General features: G+C 39.6%; 1 protein-coding gene across 7 annotated transcripts in view; it reads right to left on the bottom strand.

Annotated features, from left to right (window-relative positions):
* Window positions 1-25,653, bottom strand: part of kndc1 (kinase non-catalytic C-lobe domain containing 1) — a 354,394-nt gene that overhangs the window by 311,114 nt on the left and 17,627 nt on the right. For all 7 annotated transcript variants that reach the window (XR_006314907.2, XR_015760947.1, XR_006314906.2 and 4 more), the window contains exon 2: window positions 4,202-4,400. Coding sequence is in view for 3 of the 7 variants with exons in the window: in XM_043712540.2 (XP_043568475.2) it covers window positions 4,202-4,400 (199 nt within the window). In the remaining 4 variants the exon portion in view is untranslated. The remainder of the gene's footprint in view (window positions 1-4,201; window positions 4,401-25,653) is intronic.

Below are 25,653 nucleotides of genomic sequence, written 5' to 3'. Positions count from 1 at the left end.
TCTGCTTCTCAGTGAAATCTAGGTTTCAGTATAGCTGGCAGCACTCATTCCCCAGCACAGATAATAGCAATGCTATTCTTAACTGCTCAAGTTGTTCACTTACTTCTGTAACTATTTCATAATTTGTTTTTGAGAGTGTGGAAAAAGTTCCAATTTTGAGTCATATTTTCTTTTGTTCACAAGCTTTTTGTGATTAGAAAATACATAACCATTTTGACACAACGTTGCAGGCATTTTGTTTTACTCCTTGTTGATTCTTTCGGTCTCCAGCTCTCTTCCACCTTGGAAATTCACACATTTTCAGCTGCACCATCCCTGACACCATGTTGCAAGTGATGTGTGTTTAATGCTGCTATAAACTGCACACAAAGGCACTCACAGAGTAGAAAGTACATCACAATAGCAAACCTGCTACAGCTTCCCACATCACTGAAGTCCCTGTCATGTAGGCGGTGTAGTTTGGCAGCGTGTTCCAGGATTGTGAGCCAGTGATGATGGCAGAATAGCAACAGAGTTTTAAATCAGAATGGTGTGCAACTTGGGGAGAATTTTCAGGTAAAATTACGCTCCTTCAAACACTAACCATTTTATTTCTCTTTTTAAGCCCAGTCTAGAACACCATTCCTCACAACAATTTAGTTTTTCAGTATGCACATCCTAGTTTTATCCACTTCATCCCTTCCCCATCTGCTCATCTACAACTGACACACCTCATCCTCCTATAATGCCATGCATTTGCTCTCATACTCTCAAAAGATGCCTTCCAACTATATATTCAATAGATGCCATTTCTCCCACTTACTTTTCTTTTCTTTCCACCACTTCCCCCTTTACAGAAGAAAGCACAAAACATAAGCGAGAGGCAGAGAACTCAAACTCGACCTCCAGCAATCTCACAGCTGCAGGGAAGAACAGGCTGGATACTGGTGAAGTTTCAGTGTAGCTAGCTGCCCGGCCTGGGGAGTAGTCAGCTATTCAGGAACATTATTCATATGACATTCAAAACTCGATCATGTGCACAATGTTTCCTTAAAACATTCTTACATTAATCATTCTAATTTATGTCATTGTTATTGACAGGGCCTTCAAGTATTTGAAAGGAGATGGTCCGGGAGGATGCACCAGCTGGTCAAAAGAAGTCCCTTCCTCCAGGGTTCACTATCACAGGATTAATTGTGAACTAGTTCAGATACTCTCAGTTCAATGGCACTGACAAAGCAGATACTTAGCTTCTACTTTGTGATGTATGAGAAGTTTTCATTTGTTGACAAAATGACAGTATTGCTGGGAAGGCCAGCAGTTGTTGTCCATTCCAAGTAGCCTTTAAGATGGTTGTGGTGATCTATCTTCTTGCACCATTTTAAAGTCCTTGTTATGTAGTTACACCAGCTAATACCCAAGGGAACACCAAACCTCTGATCTGCTTTTTGTGGCTCCAGCACATTGATGATGGAGAATTCAGGAATGAAAATACCACGGAATTTCAGGGGTAATTGAATGGACTCTCTTCTGCTGAAGCTGCACGTTATGTGGCACAATGGATCACTTAGCTCTGTCCACATAATACTGCTTCCTATCTTTAGCAAGTGTATGATTCTACAGTCATTGCAGGGTTGTCACCTCATTTTTAGTGTGACAAGTGATGAACAAGATAGAGGACAGTGAACAGCTCACCCTGGAGGTGGTGGAAGCCTCCAAGATCTGTTCAGCTGGACACAGAAGCTGTGCAATGGGAATTGTCAATTAATTGGATACTTCTGAATGACAAATAATGTCTCATGTACTGGTTTGCATACTGTGCATGCTTACAAAGAGTCTCTCTTCAAGCATGTGCAGCATGATGTTGAAGGCCTTTGTGTGGAAGTCTTCATCAATGAAGAAAGGGTCTGCCTACACTGAGAACTAAATTTCAAAATCAGCAGAGTGTAAGCCTTCCCTAATGGCTTGCTCATATTGAATGATGATTTGAACAGGCTGAATAATTTCACCTTCATCAGTTATTCAGTGCCCTAGAGTTCAAGGCTAACTAATGGATCATGACAGAGACAATGACGAAGAGGGAGCTGAAAGTGGGCACTCTGCTCAAAGCAATTCCACTTCATCTTCTGACCCCATGCCCTCCTCAATAAGTTGTCTCATACCTTGATAGCTGAGTCAGCTCCGACAAGGGTCTTTGGTAGGATCCTCATGGGATCCAAAACTAAGGGAATGCCAGCACTACAGCGGAGACCTTAACAGTCTGCCACTCCCTCTGAATGGGTAGGAAAGGAAGAGTTCAGATTCAGCTACAGAGATATGAACATGAATTTATTTTCCCCCAGTTAGATTCACTACAATGTGAAAACTGGCCCTTCAGTCCAACAAGTCCACACTGACCATCCAAAGAATAACCCAACCAGATTAATTTCCCTACCTTTACCCCTGACAAATGCACCTAACACCATGGGCAATTTAGCATGGCCAATTCACCTGACCAACACATCTTTTGGAATGTGGGAAGAAACCCACGCAGACACAGGGAAACATGCAAACCCCCATGCAGACAGTCACCCAAGGCAGGAATCAAACCCAGGTCCCTGGCACTGTGAGGTGGCAGTGCTAATCACTGAGCCACCATGCCAATGCATGATGTTATGTTTGACTTTTAAGTTTGTTTCATTTTTAAGGACAACTATTGTTGCAATTCATTACATTTCTGTCTTGCTTATTGGTATTTGGTTTCTGCCTGCAAAGTAATGTTTTCAGCTGGGAAGAATGGCAACGCATAAATTGAAACCAAGCAATGTAGGGATATTAAAGCAATGCTTGTTTGTTTGGTGGACTGTATTGTGTTATTGTCATTGTTGGGGGCGGGGGTGGGTAGGTGATGGGGATATGTAATATTTTATGGATACACTTGTCACATGACTGTTTGTGGGATCAAATCATAATGTGGGTAAACAGGTAGCAGTCAGTGTTACTAACAATGCTTTTCCCAGATATGGTTCAATGTTGTCCTGGAAATAGTTTGAAGGGGATATGTGCTCTGTTCCTTGTTTCTTTTTCGAGGAGAAACTTTCCCAATGAGCAGAAGGCAGCACACCTGAATCATTCTGGAGATCCTCACTAAGACACACTGAAGGGTGCTTTCAAAGTTGCCCTGGCATATCTGATTGTCACATGACTTCTCTCTTGGGTTTAATTGGTTGAGTCCCTCATTACTCAATTTAAAAATTGTATCAAGAGAAGACAGACTACCACAGATTGTAAGCTTCTTGATCAATGCTCATGAATTTTGCTCACAACTGTATAAACACCTATTTAAAAGCCATAAGTCTTGTTCAGAATATAACTTCAATTTGTAAAGCTTTAGTATCCAAGATATGTGTCTTCTAAAGCCACTTCGACTCATACGCATAAACTATACCTGAAATTCAAATCAGTGCTCACAATGATTAGAATCTATGTGAGGCTGTGAACTCTAACAGTCTTTTTCATTCTAAGTTTGGAAGGAATCCCTAAGAACATCCCCTTTTCAGGTCCACAAAGCTCAAAGCAGTGAGCACTAAATGTAAACCCTGAGCTTCGTGGGACACATGAATATGGACATCTCAACTGCATAGAGTGAAATGCAAGAAGAACCTATTATGTTTTAGTTCAAAACTAAAGAGAGAATATAGTTTACAGATTTAAGTTATTAGTCAATATCTATCCAAAACAAATGTCTATATTCATTAAAAAAAGACTATGTACATCCACCATTAATGGTTTACATTATCGGTGGTTTAGACAGGAGATGCAATTAAGTAATGAAAATCACAAATGTCTCATTACCATTTTTGATATTTTGATTTGATTATATTATTACTGTCAAGTTCTGCCTGTATTAATCATTTCAGGAATGGTTCAGGTTTTATGTGTAAATGAAAATCACATATATCACATATATATCTTTTTTGTCGTGATTTCCAAAGTTTTATTACCTCTAAGACTTTCAAGTTAAAGGGAGATTTTCCAAAACTGAAATTGCAATTAATTGACTAGATTATCCTCCCAAATATTTCCAAGGTTGTTTTGCCAATTAGCAAATGAAGACAATAAATAGAGTTCAACGAAAAGAAAGATTGGTCATCGAAGCTATTATACATTGCATCATGTGAAATCCTCCAAAGTTCACTACCATTTGTGTCATAAAAGGTTTTGACGAGCACACAGTACTTACCACTCAGCTGCTCCATGAAGCAAACATTCCCATTAGCATTGAAAGCCAATGTATCTGGGGTGATACAGAGAGTATGAAAGAGTGGAGTGTGGGAGATGCTCTTCATTGAAAGGCAACATTCTAGGCAGGCTGCCCAGATATCCTGTTCACTGAGGCAGCTATCTCGTAATGACAGGATGTCAGCAAGGGACACATTCTCCTGCCAAGTAAATACATAAATTAAATAAGAAACTAACAGTGACAGCATGAGAAACAGGTTATTATTTTTAAATTTCATTTGCGTACAGCCACAGCCTATCAATATTACCCACATTCTCTTGGCTTCTCTGCAGAGAATTAAGAAAGGGGATCATCTTAATAGACAGATTAAATGTAGATTACTTAAATAAGAAGATTTAATTATACTTTGAGTCATCACCATTGATATGGGCAACCTAAAAAAAGTGAATTCCAGGCAACAGTTGTTCTAAAATCGAAGTTTTTGCCGTGGGTGGAGAAGTTTCGTCATTCACTTCAAATGCATTTATACACAATAACTTACAGCTTTTCCCAGTGGAGATTTCAACTCATGACATTTGTTTGAATTCGGCACCCTCTACAGGGGATCAGGGGTGGCTGTGAAATGGGCAAGCGTTTCGAAAGCAGTTTCACTAGTCAGTCAGACTCAAGAATCATCACAAATGAAAAAGCAGGCAGTAAAATATGGCAACTTGAATTAAATTCAAAGCATTTCATACAATGCGAGTGAAAGACTAAAACGTAGACACATTCAAGGAAATACACAAAAGAGAAAATCACAAGTGCTATAAAAAGTAAGTTGCAAGGTTTGTGAAGGTTTGTAGCTCAGGTTGAGGTTTAGGGTGTAGTTTGCTCACTGAGCTGCAGCTTCGATATCCAGGCGTTTCATTACCTGGCTAGGTAACATCATCAGTGGCAACCTCCAAGTGAAGCGAAGCTGTTGTCCCCTGCTTTCTAATTATATCTTTCTCCTGGATGGAGAAAGTAAGCTACTTTTTAATAGCTGCAACGTTATTTTTTTCTGATGGAATTTGATTCGGGATTCCACATTTATAAAATTAGTTTTGCTGTGCATAGAGAGTTAAAAAAAAGACTCAAATTACTCCAGAGCGAGCCAAGTTTAAATTTTTTATTGGTCTTTTGTGTGATTATAATGGGCAATTATGCAAAGTTAGCATCTTAAGCTTCACTTCCATTGGCAAAGCTACAAATAGTACAGTATACCTGTCAGCACAAATATCAATTTTGGGATTTTAGTACTTAATTGCACATGTGTTGATGCTTGGGATTGTCAACGGTCTCACCCAATAACACCAGCAATTGCTGGCAGCTGATGAAATGGTAATTTCCCAATCAATAGTGCAGCTGAAATTGATTGGGGGATTATTGTGCCACTTCCCCCATATCAGGTTATGAGGTGGGACATCTAAATTCCAAGTAATCCTAGAGTTCCTATTCCAAGGGAAGGCTAATGCTGGCCATTTAAATTCTGACAATCACTTACTACTGGTTGGCCCTCACCAGAGGTAACATGGAGCTGCAAACAAGTGAGTACGACTTCGATTGCAAAAATTACATTAGATTATGTTCTTAAAATGATAGCAATCCTATGAATACATTCAAACAATTTTGAATAGGTTAGTTTGACAGGATCTGGGGTAACAAATGTTGAGCATGCACAAACACATTCCACTATAGGTTATTATGAATGTAGAGCTCAATTCCTAATGCTACATTAGCATATGTCCCCAGAATTCTAAGTATACGTTTTCTTTTGGCTGTGAAAATTGCAAATGAATTGTTTATCGCTAATCACAACATTTCAAAAGCATATTGGAAAGGACGCATTGTTTTGCAATGCAAGCAAATAGCCTTTCATTGGGAAGCTTTCCTATGGAGCTGAGGGCTACCGAGAAGCCAAATGAAAGAGAACTATCTGATATACCAGAACTGAGAGGCCAGAGGTGACACTGTTCTCATGTGGATCTTTGGTGGTAGGAGGTGACTTGCAAAACAAGTTGTATGCCTTGATTTTCAAACCATTTTCAAGTTCAAACTGAAAAGTACTTGTAACTCACGTGGTTTGTGGTTCTCAGTTACACACAACCTAAAATAGGATTTTGAGTTTTTTTTCTGTGCTAAGGTAGATCTCATAATTTTCAATAATAATAAATTCAAAGGAAGAAGTGACATGCAACTCCAGCTGGTCAAATATTCACAATTTAAAATAATCATTGTGATTCAGTGTGCACAAAAGTAAAGAAATAATTCCTTAGGGTACAGAAACAATTTTTTTAGAGAAGTGTTTCAAAGCAACATCAAATGGAAAAAAATCTGTTACCATAGTAACACAATTCCAACTTGTTTCCTATTGAGAACTTGAAATAGGATGCATAAATTAAATTTAGAATTGTTACTTCACTGTTTGACATATGCTGATTAACAACTACAATTAAAACTAGGAACCAGCTTGAACATTGATCCATGACAACTTTTCAACTGTTCGAAACTGAATTGTTATTTTCTTAACAGTGAATCATGTGATTAGATTAATAAAGGTTTTAGCAAATGGTTCTTTCAAATTCTGTGCAATGCCTCCGTTCAAACCATCATTTACATCCTAAAGATGCAACATTTTTTCTACCTTTGATAAAAGAAAGTTATATGTTTCGAATCAGTTTCACATTCCATGGACACATAAAATACCAACAAGATGATGTATGATTACAGGGTGTGTTGTCAGATACTCACAGCCAACAAAGTGACATCAACTGCATAAATAAATTGATGCTATTTTTAATGTACATGATAATATGTGATATAAAATAGTTATGTTATCTGTTAAACTCTGTACATTACAGGTTTTATTAAACTGTTTAAAACGCTTTATTATGCAAGTAATCTGCTCTTTTGAAATTTCTCATGAAAAGAAAATTGACAGTAAACGTTGCCTTCTAAACACTAATTTTCTTAAGCATTGAAACATTTGAACAATCCATGAGAGGAGATAACCTGCTTCCAGGATCTCATTCAATGTCACTCCCCAGCAGCTTTAGGGAGACGTGTAAAAAATGGTTCCATAAGAAACAGAAATAGAAACAGACTGTTCATCCCTCCAGCCTGCTCTGCCATTCAATAGGATCATGGCTAATGTGACTTTTCTCTACTTTTCTGCATTATTCCCATAACCCTCGATTTCTGACTGATCAAAAATTTATCTCAGCCTTAGACATACATAAAGATTTTGCCCCCACAGCTCTCTACGGCGATGAGTTCTAAAGATTCTCAATCCATTCAGAAGAAATTCCTCTTCATCTGAGTCTTAAATTGGTGACCCTTTATTCTGAGACTATGTCTTCTGGTCCTTGATTCTCCCATGAGGGGAAACATCCTCTCAGCATTACCTTCTCACAAGCTCCTTAAGAATCCTACATGTTTCAATGAAATCATCTCTCATTCTTCTAAACTCCAGTGGGTCGAGTCTCAAACTGTTAGCCTTTGCTCATAAGACAAACCCTCCATACCGTGAATAATCATAGTGAACCTTCTCTGAATTGCCTCCAATGTAATGACATCTTTCATTAAATAAGGGGGCCCAAGCCATTCACAGTTCCAGACTTCCCTATTGTTATACTCCACCGCTTGAAATAAAAGCCAACATTCTACTAGCCTTCCTGATTACCTGCTGCACCCGTGTGCTAGCTTTCTGTGTTTCGTACAGAAGATCCCCCCCCCCCCAAGTCCCTTTATATTGCAGCTTTCGGCAGTTTCTCTCCACTTAAATAATAATATTGTTCTTTTGTTCTCTCTTCCAAAATGAAGACCTTCAAAATTTCCCACACCAAACTCCATTTGCCAATTACTTAACCTGTCAATATCTCTCTGTAAATTGTTTGTATCCTTCTCACATCTTGCCTTTCCTCCTATTTTTGTATCTTCTATAAATTTGCTACAGTACATTTGCCTCCTTATTTCAAGTCATTAATATCTATTGTAAAATCAAATGCAGTTCCAGCACTGATCCCTGTAGAATCCTAGTGGTCACAGGTCACCACTGAAAAAGAACCACTTATCCCCACTCATTGTTTCTTGCCAATTAGCCAATTCTCTAGCCACGTCAATATACCACTTCCAGCACCGTGGGCTCTTTTCTTATGACTTCACCTTATGTGAGGTACTTCACCAAACACCTATTTGAAGTCCAAATACAACACATCCACTGGTTCCTTTCTATCTATTCTGGTTGAGATTTCCTCAAAAATAACTCTAATAAATTAGTCTGACAAAACTTCCCTTTCATGAAGACATGCTGACTCTGCTTGATGAGATTATGACTTTCCAAATGTCCTGCTATTACTTCTTGACAGTGGATTCTAATACTTTTCCAACAATAGATACCAGGTTAATCAGTACTTAGTTACCCAGTTTATGCCTCCCTGCCTTTTTGAATATGGGTTTCACATTGGCAGCTTTTTAATCCTTTGATACTTTACAGAATCCATGGAGTTTTGGAGAATTACAACCAATGCTGCTATTTGATAGCTTCTTCTTCTAGGATCCTAGGATACATCAGGGTCAGGAGACTTATCTGCCATTAGCCTCATTAATTTGTCTAAAACTACTTCTCTAGTGATGTGATGGTACTTAATCCTTCCTCCATATTAATGGGATGTTCAAAGTATCTTCCACTGTAAACCTCACTTAATTTCTCCCGAGTTAAGGAATGCTCCATTACTCCAAAGCTGCTTTCTACATGGATGTTAGTGGAATCATTGTGGGGAAATCAAATCTATACCCATCTCTCTGTGATTGATCTGTTTGTGAGCAAATGTACTCAGTTGTTGCATTCTCCTAGTGTTTTATAAGAAATTAGCTGCATTGCTCCTACTTGCTTAGGTTAACGGGACATAGGATTTAGTGTAAATAGGCTAATATAAACATCCATAATCATGCTTGTTTACAAAAGCTAGTTAAAATTACATGAAAATAAAGTGCCTTTACAAGTTATTGAAAGCTTCTTAGCTACACTAACCTCAATTACCTTGTTGTAAATTCATCTTTACCAAGCTTGTTGGGAAATAAAAATGTCAAAAATAAATTGATTGTAAAGCATCCATTGCAATATATTTAATTGGGAATTGGAGATTTCCCATCTTAATCCAAATGTAGACAGTTACATTAAGAATACCCGACCCTTGCAAAGGGAATGGTAGTATGTTCTCATTTACGTTCATGCTAGGCACTGATCAGAAACAAATTGCAACTTTGCAACCAAATGACCCAAAATACAATGCAAAGTCCTTTTATGCTGTGCAAACATCACAATACAGATTTACTGGTTACTAATGAAGGCATAGCACATGTCTTTCACCTTGATAAAACTCCTTCCACAGAGTCTTAGCAAGACTCAGAGTGTAGGCTTCTGCTTTTCTGCCACAGATTTTAAATTGGAATTGGTGCCCTCTATTTGCAGTTTGTTGGGTCTGTGAACAGGGCTGGCAATGAGCAAACTGATTACCTAATCAAGATGAAGAATTCTCAGGACAGAATCAAAAAATACATTTAAGTTATTATACAGAAGGTGAAATAATGATCAAGATAATCACATGGGAGTGAAGGGAAAAACCAGCAAAACAAAAATTTTAAATAAAGCTAAAATTTAACATTTTAATTTTGTTCTGGGGGAATGAGACTCTACATTTTTGAAATTAAGTCACAATTAATTGCAAGATTATTCAACAGAAATTCTGAGTAAATATATAATACTAAAAATTCAGATATCCCTCTCTGAACAAGGCTTACGTTAGTCAGTCATCAATGAACTCAGCCCAGACAATCACAAAGGCCATCTAAAGAATCCATCCACCATGCCCGCTGTCAAGGAAAGGCCGCCAGCATTCTCAAAGATCCATCCCACCCTGGAAATGTTTTTCTACAACCTCTATCATTGGGGAGAAGGTACAGAAGCCTGAATACACGCTTCAGCCAGTTTCATAACAGTTTCGACCCTACTGTTGTTAGAAGACGGAATGGACTCACAAGTTCTTAACATTCACCTGTACCTGTGTTTTTGTTTTTGCCGCTGTTTACCTATTATTTACTTATCTATGCTACTTAACTATGTGATCTGCCTGTATTGCTCGCAAGACAAAGCTATTCATTGTGCCTCGGTACACGTGACAATCAATTCAATTCAGCTCAATTCAATTCATGGTGAGAATAATGTGTATTTAGTGCAAGTTCATGTTAAATCTGCAAAGATTACAACAAAGCACCATATGGTGGAATGAGATTCCTCTGACAGCATGTTCTGGGTTTAACCTTCACACCCTAAAAGACCCATACTGGCTATGTTATACAGTGTGCATTTGACCCCCACCTGTCACCGGGTTTCGGGGGGAAGAGGGGGATGTGGTAAATGCCACCTGGAATCTCCGAATTGAATAGCAAGGGTTCCCTCAATGGGGAGTTCTACTGGCTTTATTAACTACCTGCCACTAGTGGATGAGTACCCATCTTCCCACCCTCAGAAGCCACATCTTTAAAAATAGTCCGCAAGTGGGAACATGCCAACTGTTGGCATGCAGCATAGTGAGAAAAAACACATCACATTACCCATCTCCACCTTGCGATGACTATTCTGCCCATTAATTAGCTGAAAAGTAAATAATATCTGATTGGTATTTAATCTAACATTGCTGATAAAATTGTAGGCAACATCCAACCCTACCCACCTCAAAAAACATATTCAATTCATATATTCTATTACATAATTATTTAAAAGCTTTAGTCATATCCTTTTAATGACTATCAGCTCACGCCCATGTCCCTTCATGATATTGCACATGTCTAGAACATTCTTAGTCCCAAAGGCGCAGCATGTTATTGTCCTTATGAAAAGCCATTTTCAGCACAGGGGCTTATTCATCAATCTTCTCTCAACGGAAATGAAATCTACTGATTTGGATTCCCTGCCAGTATATTTTCTAACAATCCATTAAAAGTCAAATCATTAACGTTGTTTGCATACACAGTCTCATTCCACTTATTAAACCAACTGAGAAGGCTGGTGCTAGGAAAGCACAGTAGGTCAGGCAGCATCTCTGACCTGCTGTGCTTTTCCACCGCCACCCTTTTCAACTCTGAGCCTCTAGCATCTGCAGTCCTCATTTTCTCCTTATTAAACCAACCGTCAAAGGAGAACATTTATTAACCTCTGCTGAGTTACTTAATCTCCGCTGAGTGTTTGAAATAACTCCACAGAGGCCAGCATTCCGTCACCAAGTCACCCTTTATTTACACACAAAGAGTCCTTGGCACTGATCCAGCTCCCTCAGAGCCAGCTGTCAGAGTGAACAGCGCCTCGGAAATTCCTGTTCTTATCTGTGACCCAGGGCCCCCTGACTGGACCAGCTTAACAGCCCCAATCAGGGAACTCATATTCTGTGAGGTCCACCTGGCTGACCTGATTTCAATCACTACAGTGATAACCCATTTCATTTTTATTGAGCTACTACTGATATTAAATTAACATTGGGCTCATAAAGGCTCTAGTGTGAAGCTCCAACTCTAAACTTAACCAGCCAATAGATTCAAGTCAGTCATCTGGTTTATGCCTCACCCAATGTTACTCTGCTCTGACTTCAAAACTGGCTTCAAAAGTTTAAAGTTACAATGCAGCAAGAAGCATTTTGCTCTCATCTGCTTATTATCCATTTGGCAACAATCAGTTTTCAGCAGCTATCACTTGCTCCTGATGTCTGAGCCAAAGAAACATCAAGCAATACATACTTGGACACATTTCACTGAGACAGGATCCCCATGCTTTCAGAGATGAAGGTCTGACAATTTCCCCTGATGTTATATGGCTGAACAACACAGAATTTGTATGTGCCAGATGCATAATTTATGCTGATAATGTGAAGCGCATTTATTCTCCATCCGTTAAAATTATTGCAGTTCCTATTCCCCTAATTTTAGGGCATTCTCCTTGAACAAGGTCTTTCTGCATGAAACTTACGAGATGCTGCGAGGCTCAGGAGAGTGACATTGGTTTCATGATTTTCAGAGCTGCCAACAGATCTTTGCAGTAGAACAGATAAAACTGTACACAATTTAGTTGCAGTCAGTTGCTGTTTATTTGGCCATTGTTAGTATGCAAGAAGCAACCAGGGGCAACCAACCTCTGGTAAGTACTGGAAGAGGAGGAGAAGCTGACAGTCGGTAAGGGTAGAAGCCATCACAAAAGGACAAGCAAAACACAGTTTCATCTCATGATGCCAGCCAGAAAGTACATCGGCCCTAGGTTAGCCATCACAAACTCCCTGGAGACCAATGTCCAAGAAGGAGCACTCCAAAAGCTCCTGTTTGTAAACAAACCTGTTGGACTATGACCTCTGACTTTGTCCACCCCAGTCAAACACCAGCACCTTCACCTCTAAAAGGTGTGAGTTAAGCAGGGAAGCTCTTGTTGGCATACAGTTGCAGATACAATTGGCAATTAAAACTCCTTACTTGATTTCAAAGTTACCACTCCATGTAATTTCTACAAATCAGGATCTTTTTCAGTGCCTATCAAGGAATATATCTGAACTCTATCAAACTGCAGTCCATAGTGCAATACACATGGTGTTTAAGCAGACTACAATCGACATAATGGACTTTTGTGGTGTAATGGTAGTGTCCCTGCCTTTGATCTGAGAGACTTGGCATCAAGTCACATTTGCTCCGGATACAATATCTCTGGTTAGTTAGTTAGAAAACATCAAAGAGCATTGTAGTTGCTGCCAGAAAATATCTAGAATTCACTGAACAGCAACTAACAATAACTTTCATAATAGCCAAAAGTTTGAAGTTGGGATATCTTTAGTTTCTGTAGCTTCAAACTTATGTTACAGAAATAGGAACAGATATTATTCTATCAATATTCAGACTTGATCTGTCAAACAAATAAAAATTAAATACATGAACACGAGAACTCATTGGTCTTCTAAAGGTATACTTTTAAGAATCAAATAGTTTCTTTATTAACTGATTAATAATCAGAAAGGTCATGAAGTAACTGTTCCATCTGAAACTGCAACCGCCTTCATACTAGACAATAGAGTTGTTAGTCCAATATATCATTTTGCATTTCTGGCTTTCCCAGTTCTTGGGATTGTGTCTTTCAAGATAATCACATCAAGAATCTTACTTTTGGTTGTTATGAAGAACTGAGATTGTGCCATGATTGTTACCCACCCTGCTTTTGCAGTGACCAGTTTGAGAAAGTCATTCTTTACCAGGCATTAAAGCATCAAGTTCCATTTTCAAGGAACCACCTATTTTAGGTGCTTGCCTCAAAATGGGTGCCATGCATTTGCAATGGAACCAACAATGGTGCGCATTGGGCTGAGACTTTTACATTAAAGTTGGCATGTTTTGTACCAGTTATAGAGCAGAAAATGAAAAATGAAGAATTCTCATGGCATAGTCTATAATCACCAGGACTGCAGAAGTCAAGTTAGAACCTCGGTCTTTATTAGGTTAGATTCTCTACAGTATGGAAACAGGCCCTTAAGCCCAACAAGTCCACATCACCCCTCCAGACAGAAACCCACCCAAACCCATTCCGCTACCCTATATTTATTGTGACTAACACTGTGGGCAATTTACCATAGCCAGTTCACCTGACCTGCACATCTTTGGATTGTGGGAGGAAACCAGAGCACCTGGAGGAAAACCACCCAGACACGGAGAACGTGCAAACTCCAGACAGACAGGAATCAAACCCAGGACCCTGGTGCTGTGAGGCAGCAGTGCTAACCACTGAGCCACCATGCTGCCCATTACTCACAGACAGGAACACATATGGCAAAGGTTTACTCCATGAAGCACTCCAGTATCATATCCCAGTGAGAAGAAGAAAGAGCAGTACATCTTAGGGAAATAAAGGCATTTGTGAGTTAAATGCACCAGGACTTATATTTAGATCACACATTTCCCACAGCATCTGCAAATCACTATTAAGGATGGCATATATGTTCAACATCCCTGGGAACCACCTGGGCTTGTCCTCACCGACATAACTACTACAGGGGTACATTTTTAGGTCATCTAATTCTTCCAAATCTTTACTAACCACAGAGGGGAAAGATATGAAAGAGACCTAAGGGGCAACGTTTTCATGTAGAGGGTGGTATGTGTATGGAATGAGCTGCCAGCGGAAGTGGTGGAGGCTGGCACAATTACAACATTTAAATGGGTATATGAATAGGAAGGGTTTGGAGGGATATGTGGCAGGTGCTGGCAGGTGGGACTAGATTGGGTTGGGATATCTGGTCGGCATGGACGGGTTGGACCGAAGAGTCTGTTTCCGTACTGTACGTCTCTATGATTCTACGACTCCATGTATGTGACCCAGTTAACTGCTAATAATTGCAAGAATCAAGTAACAGAACAGGGCTTAAGTCAGGGTACAAGGAACAACACTGTTCCTACATTAAAGATGTACTGACTTGACTGAGTGGTCAGTTTCAAATGTATGATGGTATTCGAGATGGGACGTATTCATTGTAACTTTATATGTAAGATGAAGACCAACTGTAGATCCTGTCAAGGAAGACATATTAATACTTTCTGGATGCTACTCTTGGGAGCATGAAATAGACCAGTACTCCTTTCATTCACTGAATTCAGTAGCAGTTATTAAACAGGAGCTAGATATAGTCACTGTGACAGCCCATAGATTCCACCTCATGCCTCACTCTACTTTTCCTGCATTTCTTACATCCCTCCACCTGCCAATTTGACATGCTATCCAATGCCTTCACATCCTTCCTAAAGTGTCATGTTGAAAACTGAACACAAGCTTCCATTTGAGGCTGAAATGTATGTATGCTTGCTGATGACACAAATGCAAACTTTGATTTGATTTCTTATTGGTAAATGTGCCGGGATACAGTGAAAAGTATTGTTTGGCATGCTAACCAGACAAATCAGATCATACATAAGTAGATCCAGATAATAGGACAGAAAGCAGAACATGGTGTTACAGCAACCTAGAAGGTGCAGAGAAAGATCAACTCTAATATATGAGAGGTCCATTCTATCGGATAACAACAGGGAAGAAGCTGTTCTTCAAACTGTTGGTACTTGTTTTCAAACTTTTGTATTTTCTGACTGACAGAAGAGGATGGAAGAGAATATAATCAGGATGGGAGGGAGCTTTGATTCTATTAGTTACTTGCCCAAGACAGTGAGAAATATAAACGGAGTCAATGGAAAAAGGCTGTTTTTTGTGTCAGACTGGACTGCATTCACAACTATCTGTAACACACGTTATGAGGAGGGCAAAAGAGCTGCAAAGCATTATAGACATATGAAACGAATGGGAAACAATGTGATAGATGGAACATAATGTGGAGAAGTGAAAGCTTCTACCCTTTGATGGGAAGATTAGAAAATCAGAATTTTTTAAAAAAGGTTTGAAACTTGGAAATGTTACTGTTCAGAGGGACTTGGGAGTACTGACACAAGAAACACAAAGTTAGCTTGCAGGTATAGCAAGCAGTTAAGAAGACAAATGGCATTTCAGCCTTATTGCAAGGGTATTGGAGTGCCAGAATAAAGAAGGCTTGCTACATTTGTGCAGGGAGGTTGAAAGTCTACATTCTCTGGAGTTTAGAAAAATGGGAGGTGATCTTCCTGAAACACATAGAAGCTATCAAGGTATTTGACCGAGTAATCAATGAGGTTGTTTTCCCTGGCTGGGGAATCTGGAAAAAAGGGGCAGGTTGAGAATAAAATTTAGGAGAAAGATTAGGAGAATTTACACAAAGTTGCAAATTTTTGAATCTCTACCCTGGAGGATTGCAGCTGCTCAGTTATTAAAGATACTTATGGCTGAGAAAGATGGACTTTTGATCTCTCAGTGAACCAAAGAGACCAGGATGGAAAATAAAGTTGAAGCCAAGGATCAACCAAGATCATTTTGAAGGGTGCAGCAGGCTTAACAGGCCATGTTGCTCTCCTTTCTTGTGAATTACTGTTTATAAAGTTCCATTATAACTTTGTTTCTTTTGAACTCGATTTATAAAGCCCAGCATCTCACATGCCTTATTAAATACTTCCTCAGCCTGCCTCACCATCTTCAAAGATTTGTGCACATATACCCCAAGTGCCACTATGCCTGTACTCTCAGAAGAACTGGGCCCTCAATTTCATTTTTCTTTTCCGCATTTTTCCTGCATCACTTCAACTTTCTGCATTAAATTCCACCTGCCACATGCCTTCTCATTCCACCAGCCTGTAACACCATCCTCCTGGCATCTCACAAAATTTCCAAGTTTTGTTGTGGCTGCAAATTTTGGAATTGCATCTCACATGTCAAAGTCAATAACATAGATCAGGAAAAACTGTGCATTACACTGGTTCCTTGGGAAATGCATTCTGTACCACGGCTATCAAAACCAAACTGGATAGCCAGCTGAAAAGAACAAAATGCAAGACTCTGAGGAAAAGCCAGTGCAGGAGCTGAGCTGAGCTGCTCTTATAGACAACCAAGACTGTAATGACTGGCACTTCCTTCTTTGCTGTGGTTCTGATAAAATATTTAAAAACCTTAAGAAAATATAAAATAATAAATGCTTTTCTGCAGGAATTCACCACTGCTCTTTAATGAACTGGTTGCAAGATGTCATGTCAAGTTTTATTTTTTGGTGTGAGCATATCTGATTCCTGAAAGCTCCAGAAAATCTGATGCCCTACTGGCTCCTCAAATAACTGTACAACCTTAGCTATGACCAGAATACAACAGAGATTAAAAGCAATGTATTACTTATTCAGGTTAATGAGGGTGTGGGAGGATGGGAGAGAAAGTGGTTTGCTTGAACATCAGAAAGAGTTAGCAAAAGTTTGTTGTATGTCTTGCAAAATGACCCTCGATGAATACATTTCCCTGGAGGTTCACAGGAAGCAGCTGGTGTAAAAGATTAAGAGGCCAATATCATTTCGAAATAATTGCTTTCTAATTCTTGCCTAAGCCTAACAATCTCAGCCACACAACCTCTGATATCAGTGTACCTCAGCTCTCTTCAATTCACCATTAACGATCTCATTTGCTTGATGGAATTCATTCCCTAAACATCACCTTTACAACCTTTCTCTTGGTTTTTATGAGCATTTTTGCTATTTTCCCTTTGACTACACTCACCACATCTCTTAATTATTCCACTTAATTAAACATTTGACTTCTCTCCAACTGAATCATCGTTTTTACTTAACAACACAAGGAACACCAGAAGGATGCAATTTGCTTTTTATTACTGTGGTTGCTTAACACTCATTTCCACCTGAAATTTATTCACCTTCATATCTAAGAGCAGTGCAAGTTTTAAGAGTCCCCAAAATTAGAATCACGACAGTGTGGAAAGAGGCCATTCAACTCATTGAGTGTGCACCAACCCTCTGAAGAGCAGCCCATCCAGCCCCAGCCCCCTCACCCAACCCCATAACCCCAAATTTACCATGGCGCCACCTAATCTGCACATCCCCAGACACAATGGGGCAATTCAGCATGGCCCATCCACCTAACCTACACATCTTTGGACTATGGGAGGAAACTGGAGCACCTGGAGCAAACCCAAGCAGACACGGGGAGAACGTGCAAACTCCGCAAAGACAGTCACCCAAGACTGGAATCGAACCCAGGTCTCTGGGTAAATAGGATAGTGAAGAAGGCATTTGGCATGCTTTCCTTTATTGGTCAAAGTATTGAGTACAGGAGTTGGGAGATCATGTTGGGGCTGTACAGGACGTTGGTTAGGCCACTTTTGGGATATTGCATGCAATTCTGGTCTTCCTATCAGAAGGATGTTGTTAAACTTGAAAGGGTTCATAAAAGATCTACAAGGATGTTGCCAGAGTTGGAGAATTTGAGCTATAGGTAGAGGCTGAATAGGCTAGGGCTTTCCTTGGAGTGTCAAAGTTTGAGGGGTGACATTGCAGAGGTTTATAAAATTGAGGGGCATGGATAAGGTAAATAGACAAGGTCTTTTCCCTGGGGTGGGGAGTCCAGAAGTAAAAGGCATAGGTTTAGGGTGAGAGGGGCAAGATATAAAAGGAACCGAAGGGGAAAGGTTTTCATGCAGAGAGTGGTGCATGTATAGAATGAGCTGCCAGAGGAAGTGGTGGACGTTGGTACAATTGCAACATTTAAAAGACATCTGGATGCGGATATGAATAGGAAGGGTTTAGAGAGATATGGGCCAAGTGCTGGCAAATGGGGCAAGATTAGGTTGGGATATCTGGTCAGCATGGACGAGGGCTCTGCTCTTCTCATAAAAGCAGTAATCAACACATGATTGTGCATGATGTGGTAATGTCTGAAACACTTTTTCATGCTAACAGTGAACAGGAATAGCATATGTGGTATGAGGCACTACTGTGACTGCTGTGTGCAATGAAGTGTTAAAGACCCCAGGTCCTTTCAGTCATAGAGATGTACAGCATGGAAGCAGACCCTTCGGTCCAACCCATCCATGCCGACCAGATATCCCAATCCAATCTAGTCCCATCTGACAGCACCCGGCCCATATCCCTCCAAACCCTTTCTATTCATATACCCATCCAAATGCCTCTTAAATGTTGCAATTGTACCAGCCTCCACCACATCTTCTGGCAGAGTTGTGAATTTCACTGTTAATTTTCCCAGACACACTCCGATGTCCAGCGATACATGAATTCAAAACAGCAAAGGCAGTAACTATGCAGGTTCTCTCTCTCTCTCTCTCTCTCTCTCTCTCTCTCGCTCTCTCTTTCCTGCACTGTCCTCACCATGTGCTTCCTTTGTCTGTTCTTTTCCCTTTTAAAACTGCTGTTGTTTTGACTTTTTTTCTCCAAAGTTCCAAAACAATGCAACAGCATATAAAACAGTAATTGCTGCTCCTGGAATTCGAGCCCTCAGATGCTGTATTAGACAAGGTCCTTGCACAAAGGCCTGAATCCATGATTCATCCTGATTTTCAAGATTAACATCAATTATTGTTATTTAATTTGGATTTTATTTTCAAAATCAAACTTTAGACAACAGAAGGCCCTTGATATGTTTACATTCCATCTTGACACTAAAAGAAGTAGGAGAAGAGAAATAATTTGAAAAGGGAATGTTACTGGAGGACTGGCAGCCAACTAATATTATACTCATGCCATAGTGGATAGGTGAGGTCCTAGGAACTATAGATCAAGTAGCATAGCATCAGTGGTAGAAAAGTAAAGGACCATTTATCCAGACTGAAAAGGACATAAGTGCCAGACAACTACACAAGCTGGCAAGAGAAATCATTATTTGACTTCATTCTTTCTGTCCAATTCACTTGTTCTAAAAGCTCCATCTAGGAGAGTATTGGTAGAAGTGATCACTCTATACTGCATGTTGAGGAAAAGTCTTGCCTTCACAGTAAGAAGACTGTCCATCATGTTATGTGCCCCTACTACCATGCTAAATGGACAGATTCAGAGCAGCTAAAAACTGAATATCCATAAGGTGCGAATGGTTAAGAACTACAGAATTGTCTCTGATCACAATCTATAACCTCAATGGCCCTGCATAACCTCACCTCACTCCACTACTACCATTGATCCACGAGATCAATCCAGAGTGTCGTGGACAAAATATATGTGCTAACTTCATTTCCTTGATTAATATGTTTTGTAAGCAAGTGATATGTCTTTTTATATTCTTAGACTGTGGATCACAAATTAAATTAATTCAGCAACAAGGATTTGAGAGTTTAAAACAAAAAAGTAATGTATTTTCACATGTATAAAACACATTTAAAAAAAAGATGGCACCTTTCTCTTTAACTGGGAATCAAATGAGTTTTGAAAAGTCAACCCATTTCTGAACTTGATCCACAGGGTGTTGTTCCATTTTTACCTATTTATTTACAAATACAGAAATATGCTGCCTTGTCTGTCTGTCAATGTGTGTTTGAAATTAAGGAGTTCTAGTTCAATTTGGAATACAAATATGGTGGTTAACCACCTTTGCCACTTGTTTAAAGTCTTGCTTTGGATAAATAAGTTATGTATGACATCTTTAAAGAAACCTGTTGGACATCTTTTCTTTAGTTATTATTACAAAGGCAAGACAAATTGGTCAATTTTAGTGATTAAATAAAACACTTCTGTACACCTGGTGGAGTAGTAGGGCTTGATTACCAATTCCGATCAGAACTGGCAAATCTTCAAAGGGTTTACAGAAAATAAAAGCTCACAGTGTAGGGATTATTGTCATTGCTTACATTGAACTAGTGCTTGATCGAAAAGTTAGTATGCAGGCACATCATATAATCAAGAATGCTAAAGGAACCACATCCTTTACTATGAGAGAAACTGAACACAAAATAAGGATGTTATGCTTCTTTTATACAGGGCATTGAGGAGACTACATCTCAAATACCATGTAAAGCTTTGGTATTATTTAACAAAGTAGACATGAAAAAGGGGTTTCCTCTTGTGGGTCAGTCCAGAACTGGGGCTCTGTCTTAAAATTAGGGGTCATCCTTTTAGGACAACGACGAGGATTTTTTTTCTTTCTCTTTCTCAGAGTTGTGTGACTTTGTAACTCTGCCTCAAAATATTGGGCTGTTGAATATTTTTAAGACAGATTTAGATAGATTTTGTTAGGCAAGTGAATTGCAGATTGATGGGAATGTGGAGTTCAAATCACAAACAAATCATCTATGGTCTTATTGAATAGTGGCACAGGCTCAATGGTGAATGGTTTATTTCTGAGCCAATGTTGTATGTTTATTTGTAACATACAAGAGCTTGAGAGGAGTGCAGAATAATATTTTTGAAGCAGCAGCAGGTGCACCTGAAAATGATGAAGCAGAGAGACAACTCCACAATCAAGGGATCAAGTTAAAGTTCTGAAATCTTCTCACACTCAGTATGATGGTGATGAACAAAGAAACACAACCAACCAGGATAAGGAAGTTAATAAATTTCTCATCTTCAATACAGCATTCAAAATCATCTTCAACCAGAAACATCAAGTGAATGATCCTTCAGGCATCATCACCATGGGTGCCAATTCAATGCATCAATTGTGGATTTCCCAATGGCCAAGGGCACTGAATACACCAAAAGTTATGGGTCTCATTCAACACCCTGTTGGTGTGCTGAAGATTTGCACTCCAGAACTAGCGCTAATCATGATGATTCAGTACATCTGCAACATTGCCATCTGGCATTCAGTCAAAGTAGAATATTGTCCTGATTTTTCCCTTGAAAAAAAGCAGGACAAATCTACTAAGTCCAATTACCACAATATGTCCTTCCTCTTAAACATCAATGTGATCGAAGCTCTAATCAACAGTGCTATTAAATAACACCTATTCATCAACAACCTGCTAACCAATGCACAGCTTAAGTTCTGCCACAATCAGACAGCTCCAGACCTCAAAGTGTGTTAACAATATATCAACTGAGTGTTCAGCTGTGTTCAGATAGTGGGCATTAACTAGGAATTCATGTGTGTCCTGATAACGGACTCTTGTGGTGCAGTGCTATTGACGTGATCTCTGGGCCATGAGATATGGGCTCAAGTTTCATCTGCTCCAAAGGTGTGTAACAGCACTGCTGAACAGGTTGGTTGGAAAAACACATGTGGGCTATTATATATGGAAGCAGACTGAAAGTGTTGTTATTAAGTTTGAAGGTGTATGTTTTACTGTCTGTTCCCTTAAGTAAAAGCTTATAAGAATGTAAGGACAGCATCCAATCCAAGCCAAGCACAATGTGGTTGTAGCATTTTCTAGAATCAAGATATATTTAGCAGGTCTCAAAGCTTCTTCAGTGGCAGCTCCTACTTCTATGATCCCTGCTACCTAGAATAACAAGGTCAGTAGGTACACCACCTCCAAGTTCACTTCCAACTCTCTGATATACAGCATCAAATGAACATATACATGCTTCTAAAGTTACACCATTCAAACTACTCACAGTTCTCACTTTCCACTTGTTGAAAAAGAACTGCAAACTCTAAGTCACTAGCTAAGTATCGGATAATTGCTTCATCAACCAATACACAAAGCTCACTACAGCCATATATACATTACAATGTGTGACTGGTAGTCATGTCTACCGTGAGACAACACTCAAAATATAAAACAGTTACAATTACATGACAACAGGGAATCTGGCATAAAACATGATGCTAAGCTTCAATATCAAGGCAATATCGAAGAAAGTACTGGACAGAAACACAGCCACACTCCCATATATCCAAAACTAAGTTTGTGCTGCAATACATTGTTTGCTTATTTTTCATGGTTAGTGTGCAGTACACCTTTACGAGACATGCTTATGATAGCTTCATTGTATTACAGCATCTGACCTGAAGCATAACAGTCGCAGGCCACTGACGTCAGTGAAAGCATGCTACCCTTTGTAAGTGTATAGTTTAGCATTAGCCGAGACAATGAAGTGCCCATGACTGGAGCAATTATATATAGTCAACTGTTGAATGTTTCAATACCATGTACCCATCTTTAGATGTTATGTTACGGAAGCTAACGTAACTGGGGAGTGTTGCTAAACAAAGAGACCTTGGAGTGCAGGTTCATAGTTCCTTGAAAGTAGAGTCGCAGGTACATAGGATAGTGAAAAAGGTGTTTGGTATGCTTTCGCATATTGATCAGAGCATTGGGTATAGGAGTTGGGAGGTCATGTTGCAGCTGTCATGTAGGCCACTTTTGGAATATTGCGTGCAATTCTGGTCTCCTCCCTATCGGAAGGATGTTGTGAAATTTGAAAGGGTTCAGAAAAGGGATTTTGCCAAGGTTGAAGGATTTGAGTTATAGGGCCAGGCTGAATAGGCTGGGGCTATTTTCCCTGGAATATCGGAGGCTGAGAGGTGACCTTATAGAGGTTTATAAAATCATGAGGGGCATGGATAGGATAAATAGACAAGGTCTTAGCCCGGCAGTAGGTGAGTCCAGAATGAGAGGGCATAGGTTTAGGGTGGGAGGGCAAGATATAAAAGGGACCTAAGAAGCAACTTTTTCAAGCAGAGGGTGGTGTGTGTATGGAATGAGCTGCCAGAAGAAGTGGTGGAGGCTGGTACAATTGCAACATTTAAAAGGCATCTGGGTATGTGAATAGGAAGGTTTAGAGGGATATGGGCAAATTGGACTAGATTAGGTTAGGATATCTGGTCGGCATGGATGAATTGGACTGAAGGGTCTGTTTCCATGCTGTACATCTTTATGACTCTATAAGCACTGCTGCATCAAGCACAAACAGCCAGCTGACGACTAAAGCGCACATCACAACAGCAGTGACTGTTTATCAAAGAGTTTAAACTTTCATTGGTGGAATCTTGGAAACCTTTTTGGACATCAGCTAGATGTCAGGCTAGCCTTCAAAGACTTCAAAATAAAAACAGCCACAATTTGTGCAAGTTGACAGCCACACAGATTGAATAACAAAAAGATATAATGATCTTCTTTCTGCTCAAAGTACAGCCTTATTCAACTGGAAGACCTATAGCTCTTAAAACCAAACAAGCCAACCAACAACTTGTTTTCTGATTTAAAATGTTTAAAAAAATCAAAAGCTTCTTACAGCATTGATACAGAGGTCCCCTGAAAGAAATACATCATTTTAAAACCCTAAAAGAAAGCTTTCTAAACTCATCAGTATTACCTGTGTGTAAAGATCGGTTGGTTCCACCATTTTGTCTCTCAAATTCAGTGCAGAAGTAAAGGGAAGACCCCATGGCATCCTCAAACATTATTTGGTATGAATGCTGCACAGTAGCAGAAGTCTTCCACTGCCAGCCTGTATTTTTTAAAGGGCTAGTTTTTAAAAGTGATCTAAGTCCAATTAAAGGGCAGCAACACTGAAAAATAAAGTGAAATGAAAGCAGAAGGAGGAAAGAATAAAAAGGAGAGAAAAGCAAAATAAGCAAAAGAATGCAACAAGTGACAAATAAACCCAGCACTCTCTTTCTAAAAATGAAGACCTTTTACAAGAAATGGAAGTCAAACATTACAGTATAGATTGGGTACCTTTACTGATCTACAGCCATTTAAGCGACAAGGACCTGTTTATATTACTGACTAAATCATTTTATTTACTGACAAATGATCCCAAAAAGAGCCCTGAAAATCTTGCTTGTTGTTGACAAGAATTAATACACCTGGTCTGATGTTTTTGTGGAAAATAAGAAAGATCCAGAAAAAGTCTGGAAAGGACTCCAGGACAAACTCAGGGTAAGAATTAATTTCAGGATTAACAGACTCTATCTCATGTCAGGAGAAAGTGAGGTCTGCAGATGCTGGAGATCAGAGCTGAAAATGTGTCGCTGGAAAAGCGCAGCAGGTCAGGCAGCATCCAGGGAACAGGAGAATCGACGTTTCGGGCATAAGCCCTTCTATCTCATGTCACACAGCCAGAACCCCTAAGAGTCAACTGACCAGCTTGTAAGATGATGACGCAGTCAAGGGTATGAGGGAATTCTCTAATGAAGAGATATCAGAGAAGCTCATCAAATTAATAATCACTTCTATGTTAATTAATGTCTTCAGGAAGGATATTCTGAGCAAAGTAAAGGGTAATACCATTGATATATTATTTGAAGATGAATACAATTGTGAAGTCGCAGTGACAGGCCAACAACAATTACATGCTGTGGTTAGCAAAGCACACCAAACCACCAAGATGTGTCATAGATGTGGTCTCAGGGTGGCATGGTGGCTCAATGGTTAGCACTGCTACCTCAGTGCCAGGGACCCGGGTTTGTGCTAGCAAGTGCTGGCAAGTGGGACTGGATTAATTTAGGATATGTGGTCGACATGGACGAATTGGACCGAAGGGCCTGTTTCCATGTTGTACATCTCAATGACTCTATGTCCTGAAAGGGCGGGTCAACATATTCTAAAAACTAAAATCAACACAGGAGCTGGTACCAATATATTACCGATACAGATCCTGAAGAACACATTCTTTAGCAAGTGACACTTCACAATACCACCCTTGAGAGATGGTCTTGTGGTTTATACTGGATCATCGATTCCATGCCTTGCCAGAATCACACTGCCATGCTAAGGTACAAGCTATCTTGACTTCCTGAAATCTTCTGCCTGTTAAATACCAACTGTCCAGTCGTGGCAAGGCTACCAGTCTACACAGATCTCAATCATTAGAGTTCATGACATTCAACCCACATCCACTGTTGTTGCACTGTCTACTTGTATCACATCAAATCAAAAATCATGCAACACCAGATTATGGTCCAATAGGCTTATTTGGAAGTACTAGCTTTCGGAGCACTGCTCCTGTGTCAGGTGGCTAGTGGGGCAGGATCATAAGATACAGAATTTATAGCACAATATCATTGTGTCATGCAACTGATATGATATATTGCACAAACATAGATTACTGTT

This window comes from Chiloscyllium plagiosum, unplaced genomic scaffold, assembly GCF_037043375.1.
Source record: "Chiloscyllium plagiosum isolate Xiang-an unplaced genomic scaffold, Cpla_swu_hap1 HiC_scaffold_22, whole genome shotgun sequence".
Taxonomy (NCBI): domain Eukaryota; kingdom Metazoa; phylum Chordata; class Chondrichthyes; order Orectolobiformes; family Hemiscylliidae; genus Chiloscyllium; species Chiloscyllium plagiosum.
The sequence above is the reverse complement of the archived record's forward strand: the minus strand, read 5'-3'. Positions and strand labels throughout refer to the sequence as shown.